Source organism: Curcuma longa, chromosome 7, assembly GCF_044706935.1.
Source record: "Curcuma longa cultivar G26 ecotype Majalengka, Jawa Barat chromosome 7, ITB_CL_G26_1.1, whole genome shotgun sequence".
Classification (NCBI taxonomy): Eukaryota; Viridiplantae; Streptophyta; class Magnoliopsida; order Zingiberales; family Zingiberaceae; genus Curcuma; species Curcuma longa.
In genome coordinates, this window is record NC_133867.1 from 4490283 (window position 1) to 4503959 (window position 13677).

The following is a 13677-nucleotide window of genomic DNA, read 5'->3' on the forward strand; positions in this document are numbered from 1 at the left end:
CCAGGAACATCATGGAACTGTAGGAGATTCTTGATCCAGAATGTCATCTCGTTTTCATCTTCTCTTTATGTTTATAAAGTATTTGAAACGTGAAAAGGGAGCCAATGCGTTATGGTTAAGCTAGCAACCTTTGCAAAAGTGCTACAACTCATTGGTTGACTGACACTGTTTGATTTGATGTATCAGCTTCCTTCTAATCTCAGTCAAAAGTTCATTTGTTTCCCTCTTGGACAGCCACCAATTATTTCATTAGACTCCAGAAACAATATCAAGATGGATTCTGTGAAGCCACATCGTTTTCTTTCAACATCAAGGTGGTGACTTATTTTTGTTCTGTTCTAAAGATTAAGCCCACCATCTTATTCTTCCTACAGCAAAGGTACATTACTAATTCTCTAATGATGAGTTTGAGTTACCAAATACAACAATTCATTGATTGAATATTTTTCTAAGAACAAATTCTGACAAGCATTAAATATGCCAGAGTGGCTAAAACATTAAGAGAGACAAGAACAATTAATATTATTAAATTATGTCTCAAACATAATGTAAACATTTGGTGTCCTGATGAAGAATTGAATTCTGAATTTGGTTTGTTCTTTTAATTCAGATTTTGCAATCCCATGCAAGGTAGTGAATGAAAGAAAGCATGGACATAATCTTCCACCTGTAAATCCTAAACAACACAACACATCTCTAGTATTCCATGCCTCTATCTCTACCTAGGACTATCTACTACAACTACTACTACTTGGTTCTTGCAGTTGGCAACAATTCCTATCAGAAATCTTTGCCTCACCCTGCATCGACCTCAACTTAACTCTTTCTATCTACAGCTCTGATTGCTCGCTTTAAACAGCATCCTCGCGCGACGAATTGTCGGGCTTGCACTTGTGCAGCGCGAAGTCACAAGCTGCTACTGCATCGGCCACAGTGAGGAAGATCCACTCATGGCCAATGGCCTCAAGGACCTTGGATGAGTCTAGCTTCTTCATTACCTCACTCCCTGGGTTTGCTAGCACAAGCTGTTCATATTGAAACCAAACAAGTTAGGGGTTGCATATGCTGAATTGGTTTGCGAAAATTCTCGCACCTTAATGTCGATTCTCTCGATGATCTTTTTCACCTCTTCGATCATGCTGATTCCACTAGTGTCGATGCTACCGACAGCTGCAGTTGGAGATAGCAAATTAAGGATTTCTGTACAAGTTAAGTGAGGTGAATTGTAAAAGTAGTTCTAGCTTAATTACCACCCAAGTCCAAGATCAAGTAGTGTAAACCCGTCTCCTCCCCCTTCGAGCTCTCGGTTTCTTCGTCAATCCACCTTGATATCCTATCGAGCAAAGATAGATAGATGTGTACTAGTTAGAGGTGCATTTGAATTAGTTTGCTTAAATGCTTGTTTATATGCCAACCTTTCTCTCAGGTAGCCAGCATTGGCAAAGTATATAGGAGCATCAATGTGAAGGATAAGAACTCCGGGAACACTTTGTGCCGTTGAATACTGATCTACTCTTCGGTATGCCATCGAATTGGGGATGCGACCGAGTACGGTAGTCCTCGGCCTTGCAATGAAGAGCAAGACCCTCAAAATGGAGATCGACACCTGAGATATTCAAATGGATGAATCATGCAAGATGCTACTTGACTCACATAAGATTGACTTTTCTGTGCTTTTATGATGATGAACATACCGCGATAACTAGTCCTATCTCGACACTACCAAAGACAACTCCCAAGTATGCACCCAAGCAAATGCAGAAATCAACCTTGTCGACATGCCACAAATGCATTGCTGCCTCGTAGTCAATGAGCCCGAGCATGGCGGCGATGATGATGGCAGAGAGGACAACCAAAGGGGTGTAGTAAAACAGTGGGGTTAAGAACAACAAAGTGATCATAACCGCCAATGCCATCACTACATTGGACATTGCCGTCTTGCAACCAGCATTGTAGTTAACCGCCGATCGCGAGAACGGCCCTAAATCACAAAGAATTTTCATTCAACAAGCGAGTACCGCATGAAGTAAGATTGGAACATAATGGTTGGCTGTGTTACCAGTTGTTAAGTAACAAGAGGTCAGTGATCCCACAATGTTCATGGTCCCGAAAGCTATCATCTCTTTGTTGCCATCAATGTGATAGTTCTTGAACATAGCAAAACTTCTTCCCACTGCAATACCTTCCTATAGCCACACACAATTGTTACTGATCAGCACACAAATTGATTGAACTCTCAGTTCACAAACCCTTTCTTTTCTTTAAAAAAAAACTTACCGCGAGGGCGATTATGCCGGTTATAATACCAGTCTTAAATGCAACCATGATATAGGATGGCATGAAGGTCAAGCTGGTCGCTGACAGTGGATTTAGACCCTTCTTTAGGTGCCCAATCTGCAAATACATACCAACAAACAAATAATTGCACTCTTCCATGAACAAAAAATTTGTGTATAGAGATCAGAATTGAGTCATATTCTCACCACTTGGACTCCATGGTTTTCTGCATGAGTGAGGTAGACGAGAAGGCTTCCAAGAATCACGGAAGTCAAGGGGGCAGCTGCTGAAACCCAGAAGAACCTTGGCTTTCTTTTACTCTGTTTTTTCATTATCAAATCTTATTAATCACTTCCAGAAGGTAAGAGTTAGCAGAACAATTATCTGATAGTTTCTTTCTCGTATTTTAGCACAATTAAGTTTACAGTAACAAAAACAGTGAATAGAGCAATAGAAAATGTCATGAACTACAAGTTGCGTGCACGTTTTGATGAATTGGTAAGGTGTATGTATCGCAGAGTGAGGCAGCGAACAAGAACAAAAAGACAAGATTGATTGATGATGACAACTGGTGCAATAATTTGCAAGGCCAAGTCACGGGCTGGCCTGGGTCCTCTCACGGATTCAGGGACAGCTTTCAAACTTGTATGATTTGATTGAGTTGGTCGATATATAAATTTGCTTATCCTCACAGTTTAGTCAAGTTTAAAGTGCTTATATGTTGTATCAGTTTGGAAAGCAGAGTTCTGCAATTATCTGTACTTACAAAGAAACGGGTGAGGAGAAGGAAGAAGAGGAAGCAGAACCCAAGCACGGCAGTTTCCCACCTCCACTGCATGAGGAAAAACGCCGACCATTTGAAGAGACGGAAATAGTGGATCGAAATTGGGAATTTGGAGTCGGAAGGAATGGAGAATATGAACCTGATGAACTTGAGAAAAGACCGACTTCATGACAGAGACCAGATCAGTAGCAGTGGTGAAGTGCTGGAGACCGAGCATCCCCTTCAGCTGCTGAAGAGACACTACGGTGGCAGCCCCTGCCATGAACCCTACTATGGTTGCGTGGGACAAGAAGTCCACTATGAAGCCGAGCCTGAAGCGATCGTTAAGTTCACAGATTAAAACAGTGAAATCGTTAGCTTTAGAAATCGGTGTCGCAGTTTGAAGGGAAGCTACCTGAGGAAGCCGAGGGCAGCTTGAAAGAGGCCGGCGAAGAAGGTGGCGGTGAAGGCGACGTGCAAGTACAATGACGGCTGCTGCGTCGGGGAGACCTCCTTCGACAGCATGGAGGCGATCAACAGCGACGCGACTGCCACCGTGCCGACGGCCAGGTCGCGTGAGCTCCCCATCATCGCGTACACCAGCGGCGGCACAAAGCTCGAATCTTTTTCGACGTAAGCAAGAAATTAACTGACGGATCCATCGAAAAGTTGTTAAAAATTGGATTTTTATAGCGGGGCGAGTGATTACAGAGGCCGAGGATGGGAGGGAGGTTGGCGAGCTTGGCGTAGCTGATGCCCTGGGGGATGGCGAGGCTGGCAATGGTGATGCCGGCGATGAGGTCGGCCTTGAAGAAGGAGAAGGTGTATTTGGGGGCCCATTCGAGGATGGTCAGGAAGTATTTGAGGCCCAGTACGATCTTCCGAGGCGCCGGCTGGTGGCGGAACTGCCGGAGGGGGTCGTCCGGGAAGAACGTCTCCTTCAGGTTGGCCCTGAAGGTGTCTAGGAACGGCCGCGCCGGAGGAACTGGAACCCTCCCAGCGTACTCCGTCCCCGTCGGCAGCTCCCCCTTCCCCATTCAAGTATCGAAGGAGAGTAGAAGAGCAGGCAGAGGCAGGCTTGGCACAGGGAAGAAGAAGAGCAAGGCGGAGCCTTTATATAGCGAGTCGAGCTGTCGCTCTGGGCTGGAGGTGGGGTCCCACCGGAAGGATACGTGGCCGGCATTTAGTGGCCGTTTAATGTAGACAAAAAATGGGTGACCAATAATGGAAAATAAATAAATTAAAGAAGAAATTTATATCAGCAAGTGGTTATGAAATTAATATATTTATAGTAAATTAGAAATTCGAAAGTTTTGTTATTTAGTGATTACCATTCTTATTTTAGTAACAAATAAAAAAAATTATATATATATTTTTTATTAATATGGTAATTTGGTTCAAGAGTCTGATTTTAGTTTCACTTTAATTGGTATCAAAGTTAAAAAATGTTTTTAATAGTAATTATCCTTTCATTTTCTATCATTTCATTTCATAGCATATCTATTTTCGGCCCCTATTCCATTCCCCCATTATTGCGTCTCCACTACTATTAGCTCCGCTATTTATTATTTAATAATTAATATTTTTATTTAGGCAATAACTAAAGAATTAGTTATAATTTCTATTAAATTTTTATATTTTTTTATTTAGAATATTTATTATTAAGTCAAGTGTACAAAAAGAGTCCTAAAAATTATTTTTTAATATTTTAAATTAATTAAAATTTACTTTTCGTGTTTATGTGACAGTGAGGATCGGATTTTGTTCGGCTGCTGTACTCGATAAGGTCCTCATTGGCTTGAATGTATTATCTTCACTCCTGATTAGGAGGGTAATATTATTTTTTGTAAGTCATCGTAATCAATTCAGCTATGCTTCGAAGGTGATTAGAAGGATAATACTAGCCAAGTAGTCGCTATTCGAATCTCAATTTAAAAAAAAATTATTTGAGTTTATTCAATTAAATTAATAAGTAAAGCTTGAGTTTGATTTTAAATTTGAAAATATTATCGAGTTAAGTTTGAGTTTTAATAGTATTTAATTCGTGAACTTGTGAACATATTCACTCATTTATCTTTTATATATGTATATATAATTAAATATCACATAAATTATAAATATTATACATTAACGAGTTGAGTTTGAATTAATATCATTTAACTTTTAAATGAACTATTTTTGAATCGAGTTCGAGTTATTCACGAACTATTTAATTTCATTATACTTTGAACTTAAAAATTAAAACTCAAATTGAACTCGAACTAAACTAGAGCTTAGGGAAAAATCAATTAAGGAACTCAAACTTTTTATTGTTCTGCTTTGTTCAGCTCAGCTTGATTTGATTATACCCCTATTCTTGATCGATTATTTACTAATTAATGATCAATCCTAAGCTGCTAACATCTCCTCTTCCTCCCCCTTATGGCATAGTGTAGTAGTAAGAGATAGTATTTTTTTTCAAATAATTAAAGTTTAAAATTCATGCAACACATACATGCAGCATTTGAACAATTAATGATGTCATGTCAAAAGTCATCTCACTTCCTAGATTTACTTGACGAATAGAATATGACATCATGTTAAGAGTCATCTCGCTTCCTAAATTTACTTGATGAGACGAATATGACACCGCATATTCTAGAATTAGTCGATATAAACTAGATATTTGGTATAAAAACCTATAATTTACTTTTATATATATATATATTTTAACCTTATAAAACGTTAATGTTACCCTAGCAAATAGAATATTATTACTATGCTAAAACTAATTGATCGTCACTTCACTTCCCTTCTCGGTGATCGTGTTGTCTCCCAAAGAAGCCAAAATATTGACCGCCGTTTAGGCTCATAAAATATAATTTATTCATATTATCTAGAGAAGTAAAATGAAAAAGAAAACTAAATATAACAAATATAAAAAAATTCATGTGATGAAATATTCTTGTTTAAAATTTTACAGATCACTTTTTTCATAATATAGATAAAAAAAAAATAATTAAAAAAATTATGTTGGTGCGTTCGCGATTCAATTATAAAAATTTAAAAATATATATTTAAATTAATAAATCTATAATAAATTAGAAATTTAATTTTTATTATTTTAATAAAAAATAAAGAATAATTATAATCTCTACCATTTATTTTTTTATCTAGTGTATTTATAAAATAAATTTAGGGTCCAATTTATTTTTCTAGGTGGCATTTATTTTGAAAGTGTGGGCGAGGGCCACGTGGAGTGATATGGTTGGATAAGCAAGGTGCGTGGCGAACCAGCATTGTTATCGATCTGCGGGCAGTGGCACATGGACGGAGAAGCGGTGGGATTGGACCGCTCGGGCCGACAGAGCCACTCGGTTCGACCGTCTCCGGTCTAACTTCAATTTAGAAGCTAATTGAACCGAACCGCACGGTTTGTTGTTTAAAATTGTCTAATTAAATAGATCAAAAATCGATTCGATTTTATTCTTCATTTATTTATATTAATCCTTCAATTACTTTTCTATTAATCAATATTTTTCCATGTTTGGAACGTTGGCCAAATATGGACAAGTGAATTATGAGCACAAGTTGTGGGAGTGGTTATATACACTTCTTCGATTCGATTTTGTGTGAACACGATCAATTCATGACAACTTTGAAGGGAATAACAATATGATTTAGTCGATTGGATGCATGACAGGGCTACGCGTTGAGTTGATCGAACCAATCGCTATCGTGTGGGTCGAAGCAATCGATGGGGTTGCTCAAGACGCGTTGAAGTGTCTTTGACCATTGATTTCAACGATCTTGTTTGAATGAGACGATTCAATCTTGAAGTGTACCCCACAAATGCAAATGATCATCGTTAGCATTTTTTGGATTCTTGAATGACTACAAATTATGGTGGTGGGGATTAATATTTGAATAGAATGACAAGGAAATAAGTTTGAATATTTCGCAATTTAGAAGGAGTGTGGGGTTGGATAATAGTGTCTTGTTTGATTAATTATGGTAGGTGATGTAGGATCGCGGAGATTGATAGAAGGTGGGGTGGATGTCGATCACGTCTTTCTTCTCTTTTCGTCGTGTTTGTTTCTATCAGATAAAAACATGTAGTGGAATTAAATAATAGCAATATAAAAGAGAATATCAAGGTTTTACTTGTGATAAGCACCTTGGAACAGATCGCCTTGATATTCAGATGTAGGGAAGGATATTGATGCCACACTCAAGAAAGATGAGAAGGTGAGTGATAAGTCATGGGGATTTTGATCGCCACAAGTTGCCTTGATAAGATCAAGATTAGTTATTTGCCTAAGAACCAAAGAAAGCTCTCACAATAGAGAAAACTTTGATTTCATTCAAACTCAACATGTCTTAGCCATACAAGAGTTCTCATATATATAAACTTAGTGGAGGTTGAAATATTAACCTTTACCACACTTCCCACTAAGCTTTTAATAGCCACTAAGACCCACTAGGCACTAATTATGCACCATTATCATGCATGCATGTATGCATGATATTTATTTCCCACAATTCCCTAATACTAGCTTAGGAACTCCCAAAAAGCATTAAAAATCCATCAAAAGACATCAAAAGTCACTTCAGAAAATTCTTCCAAAAATACCTACGAAAATTGGACACTTATAACCCTTGAATGCATCTTGGTGTTAGTACCGATGAAATCAAAATATCTCCACAATTGTATAATATTGTCCACTTTGGGCCTAAGCCCTCATGGCTTTGTTCTTAGGCTTTCCCCAAAAGACCTCATACCAATGGAGATATTTTTCATCCTTTTAACCCCATGATCTTTTCCATATACTTTAGATGTGGGACTATGTTTGCACCCTTACAACCCAACAATCCCCCCCCTCAAACAAAGGACCACAGGCCCCCCTCAACGTCATTTTTTTGATGTCTAAATCCTAGACCCACCAGGACTTTTTGTCCCTTGATCCACCCGACCTACTAGGATTTTCCACCTAGTCGCAACTAGGACTTTTTGCCCCTCGGTCCACCCGACCTACTAGGACTTCTCACCTGGTGTCTGGTCCTCTTGATTCAAACACGAGAGCATCCACTTCCTTTGTTTAAGGTTCAAACCACATGGTTAGATCTGGATCATGGCTCATCCGGCGATTAGTCCGGTAAAGAGCGGTCTCGCTCTAATACCACTTGTTAAAATCGATGGAATCAAAATATCTCCACAATGACATGATATTGTTCACTTTGGGCCTAAGCTCTCATGGCTTTGTTCTTGGGCTTTCCCCAAAAGGCCTCATACCAATGGAGATACTTTCCATCCTTTTAACCCATAATCTTTTCCATGTACTTTAGATGTGGGCCTATGTTTGCACCCTTGCAACCCAACACTTGGATCATGTAGATTTGGACCTTCAAGTTTTGACTTCATGTTTGCTCAATTTCACTTTCAAGTTGAAGGAATGTGATCCATTTAGTTGTTGCCTCCATTGTGCATTGATCCTCCTTTTCCTTGAGCTCCATTGTTAAGCCTTCCAAAGCTTGCTTCATTCTCTTAGTCTTGGATCTTGTCATGAGTCCTCCAATTCCCTTCAATGCCTCTTCCTCCTTGGTTTTGTCTTGTAAGCTTGTATCCCCTCCTTGGTCCACGTCAACTTGATTCTCAATCCCTTAGCGTTGGTACTCCAAAGCCTATCGGTAGGCCTAAAAGCCCCTGAATGTCTCACACTTCTCCCAATGCTTCCTTGATCGCACGAGCAACGTGTTGTTGCTTTCCTTCAAGCATAGAGTGTGAGTAGTAGATTATCTAAGGCTTTGATCTCGAGATTATTTTATAAGCATGGCTCAGTCTACCGATAAGCTCTATCATTCTACCAAACTTGGTCAAACCTGATCCAAAGAGCAAGCCCTTCGCGATCTCGTCTTTATTAAGTTTATTGGTCAATTGAATATCTTATTGGTCGATCGAACCTTTCAGTCACCCGAATCAAAGATCCAAGAACCAAATCCAACTTGGGTTTATTTGGTCGACCGGACCAGCTATTTGATCGACCAAACAGATTCAGGTCCGGTTCGATCCGATTCGAGTCTGATTCACTCCGAACATGGTCCAGCTTCATTCGATTGCATTCATCTGCTCTCCGTCTTGCTTTCAGTTTTAAGTTCCTATAAGATATGCATACAAACACAGCAAGCACACATACAAACCTAATCCTATAAGTCTCCTGACCTACTGAGCTTGTCTCACCACCTAAGATTCACTCTTTTATGATTTTTTCTTTGTCAAGCATCTAATCATTTTGACCTGCTTACACTTGTCACTTATTAGACATTTAATCATCTTTGACCTGTTTAGACTTTCTTTGTCAAGCATAGTTGTCTCAAAGTTTGAGGCCTATGCAAAAAATAAATAAAAATTAGGTCTTTAATATAATTTTTTGAAAAAATTCCCACATCCTTTTTTAGTTTTCAATATATAAAAAAATGATAATCCCAGTTAGTCGTATTGACTCAATCCCTGGGGTGACTGATCCGACCCCATAGAAGTTTTCCACCGGTCACCTAGTTTTCAATATAGATATTATGGCTAGTAGAGATGAGCTCTTAACTATGGACCTTTATTATCAGAATTGAAATGGACATCAAACTAAGTTAAGCATATGAATGACCAAGTAAATTGGATTTATTAAAATAAAATAATTAAAAATTACTACACTGAAAAATTATTACAAACATACGTAGGATCGAATAAGTAGAACACAACAGAAAAATTATTACAAACATACGTAGGGGGTAAATAGGGCATTTATTACTTTTTCATATATTCGTAAAACTTCATAAATCGATTAAGTAGAACACAGTGAGAAAATATGATCACACACAAAAATTGACATGTTTGTTTTATTTAGTTCACAATCACTAGCTGCTACTTTAAAGTCCACGATCCTTTAATCGTTTACGATAGACAATCCACTATAAAACTCTTTCACTTTCAAGAAAGAGTTTCGCCTTTACATAAGAATGTAGGATCAGTAAATCTTTACTGTCCTAATAATGTATGTATGAAATATAGACAAAAATGAATATTAAATTTACCGACAATATAAGTAGGAAGTTCGTGTAGTTGTCGGTGCAACTTTTTGACATTATGACGATGTCTCGGGTGCTTCGGTTACTCGTAGAATGGACGTCGAGGTAGCATAAATGGATGTCTTAGGGTTTTCCCTCGCAGCTGCTTTTATAACTTGATCCGGGCACTTGAAACTCCTTCCGAGCGCCTTCACGTCGTTTGGTTGATCCACTCTCGACGCCAATTTAACATCTCTAGGCACCTGTACCCCTTCCGAGCGCCTGAAATGTTGATGTGGAGGTTACCAAGTTACCTTTGACTCCATCGCGTCTTATCAATCTCTAGGCGCTTGGAGCCTTTTGGGCACCTAGAAGCTAATTAAGGTGTCCCCGACCACTCTTGGCTCGCCACCTCATTTGCCTCGCTAGCCCGATCAGTTGATATCCGGACGCTTGGATCTCGTTTGAGTGCCTGGACTGTCCGATCGCTTGAATCCAATAGGGGCGTCTAGAATCCGATGTTCTGGTCCCTCAATTTTTTGCATTACAGAGTTAGCGCAAAACATATATAACAGAAAATTGACAATTTACCAACTATTTGATCTTGACTTTTAGGTTTTCAGTGAAACTCTAGATTAAACCGATGCCTACTGTTCCCTTCCAGGGAACGCGCCCTCACCTACTCCTCTCAGGAGAGTTTACCTCTACCAACCATCCAGTTTTTCAAACCTGATTGGACTTTTGGTTAGTCTCCGATCCTCAACTCCTACGACTTTCCTCTGATGTCTAGTCCTCGCTGACTTATCGCTCTGCTAAACGTTCGATCCACTGATCCGCCTAGATTTTCTGCCTAGTGGTTTGATCTGTCAAGTCTTCCTGTCCAGTCCTTTTGACTAGGACTTTCTTATCTAGTCCTCCAGATTAGGACTTTCTTATCTGGCCTCAACTAGGACTTTTCCTTGTACTACCTGCACACTCATTTCAACTCATTAGTACATACCACAAACTTAACTTGAACCTTTTATCATGATCAAAATATCAATTTGATTATTTGATACTTCCTGCACCAATAATATACAATAACACCTTTAAATATATGAAATCCTTATAAAACACACCATATGAAAGAATTATGAATACTCTCTTTTTTCACAGATAAATCATTTATAACAAAAATATAGAAATAAGTACTAACCAGCCAATTGAATTGTCATATATAAGACCAAATTATCCATGGTTAGTATGAACTAACATCAAGACACATGGAAAGTCTATGCTGGTTATAAGGCTAAATGAGATAATAAGATTGAAAATTTATAAAAGAACATTAAAAAAACAAAACAATCAAAGCCAACAGTGCGATTAAAGACTTCAAGAAAAATGAAAAAATAAAAAAAAATAATTTGATATTTAAAAAGACTAGCATTCCACTTTGCGGTGTATGATAAAAAAACCCTAATTTATACTTTGCGTTGTATGATAAAAAAAACCCTAATTTATATTCTTATTGAGGAGGAAGAAGAAAGAGCGAGGAAGAAAAATGATCGACACGACTAAGATTTTTGAGAGATATTGAAAAAGGAAAAAGCTGATTAGATTTTATAACATATAATTAAAAATAATAATTAAAAAACTCTACAAATAAAATAAAAATAATTTAATATTAAAACTAAATGTTTTCTTTAAAAAAAATGAATACAAATAAATTTAAAATGTTAAAAATTATGGTCCCAAATTGAATGGTTGAGGCCCTTTAATTATGGTCCCCCTTTCTCGACTCTTCTTCTATTATAAATTATCAAAATATAAAAAAAATACTAGAAAATAACACCGTATATCTTATTAATACTAGAAAATACAAGAAATTTATATATAAGCTATGTAGTATTTTATTTTATTTTTTTAAAAAGGTAGGCAATGTAGTATTGTCATCGTATGAAATTAAGTATCTATTTAATTTCACATGTATTATTATCACCGCATTAAATACTATGATTAAAAATAATGGGCCTAATAAAATTAGAGCCCTAGGCATAGGCCTTGCTTATGCCTTAAGCTGAGGCTATTGCTGAGTATCTAATTATTTGATCTTCTTGGATTTATCATTTGTCAGATAATATCATCTTTGACTTACTTATGTTTTTACTTACTAAGTATCTGATCATTTTTTACCTGTTTAAATTTGTGTTAGTCATCCGGATAATCTTAACCTAATTACACTTTTATTTATTGATCATCCAATTAATCTTCGTTAGATTTTATTCACTTCTAAATATATGATCGATCTTGTTTGGATTACCCCTTGATTAAACTTGATCAGACATACATATATTATCAAATATTGAAATTCGACATGCTGATTGTATCATGATTTCTACCGTATTCAATTTTTATTGAAAATATTATTTATTTTCACTTGTTTTATCGTAATATATCTGTCTTTCTTTCTTTTTATTTCTCCTCGAATTTCTATTGGGTTTTTTTTTTCATTCTCTTTCTTATGTGTTTCTTCTTCATTCTACGTTGTGCTTCCCTTTCCCTCATGCTTTACGATTTGCCCTTCTCTCACTAACATATCCACACTCAGTGAAATAAATTTTCACACAGAGAAACAAATGAAAATTCTATCCATTTGAAAATTTCTCTAATATATGGGATCCTATATAGGACGTTACGTTGGGACGAGGAGTCGCATACACTTTCGAATTTATTTTGATGACCGATGAGAACTTTTCGTGAGATCAGATCAATTACCTTCGAGACTTAATTGGTTCGAAGAACTGAATATGTACTTGAATTATCAAAATCATAATAATAATAATAATAATAAAGACTCAATTTATCTTAATAGGAACTTTAATTGGCTTTTGTAAAAACTAAAGAGCCTTTTAAATATTCTCTTCTTATTTTCTAATTATCAATTGATGAACAAATCAAATCTTTAATTAAGAATCTTAACTTCCTGATATATATATATTGGATCATTGAAAAATAATGTTTTATGAGATAAATATTAGATCAATGAGAATATAATATATATTGATTAATGAGAAAATAGCAAGTGTAATTCACATCCATCTTTCAATTTCTAATTAATCTTAATCAAAAGTACTTTGATTAAATATTTATGACTTGTTCGATCCAATCTATATGTCTGCATTCATGTAGCCAAAACTACCAAATTTTGGAAGTGAATTCGAAATTAGTTAACCTAATTCCATCGCAAAAGGACCTCATTAGTAATTAGCTTAACCTAATAAGGTGGTCCAAGCCAAACAACATTCGCAAAGGATTTAACCTTTCCAAATTCAAGTTGGCATAATTGACACATCTTTCATTCTCCGATTATTTTGTATCTTTGTCGCATATTAGACCACATAAGTTTGTGTCTTTTGAGATCAATATTTAGAAGAAAAAAACTTCTATCTTGACCATGAAGAGTAGTCTTCATATCAAATTATATGTGTGATTATTTCCCATGAGCAATAAGGTTATGTCTCTCTCAATACTATATAGATTTATACCACTAATTTTAATATAGATCCCTCCCGATTAGCTCACTTAACATTAGACCAACTTAATCAAATAATCACTAGGTC

At 36.7% G+C, this 13677-nt stretch overlaps 1 protein-coding gene across 1 annotated transcript; it reads right to left on the reverse strand.

The window, feature by feature from the left end:
- Window positions 1-505: 505 nt before the first annotated feature.
- Window positions 506-4104, reverse strand: LOC141831477 (sulfate transporter 3.1-like). Its single transcript, XM_074718836.1, has 12 exons — window positions 3750-4104; window positions 3456-3663; window positions 3201-3372; window positions 3044-3109; window positions 2484-2597; window positions 2278-2394; window positions 2060-2186; window positions 1695-1981; window positions 1416-1606; window positions 1251-1333; window positions 1094-1170; window positions 506-1025 (listed from the first exon to the last, which is right to left on the reverse strand). Exons 1-12 carry the CDS (start codon window positions 4075-4077, stop codon window positions 852-854), a joined length of 1944 nt encoding a protein of 647 aa, XP_074574937.1. The 5' UTR covers window positions 4078-4104; the 3' UTR covers window positions 506-851.
- Between the last annotated feature and the right edge of the window lie 9573 nt (window positions 4105-13677).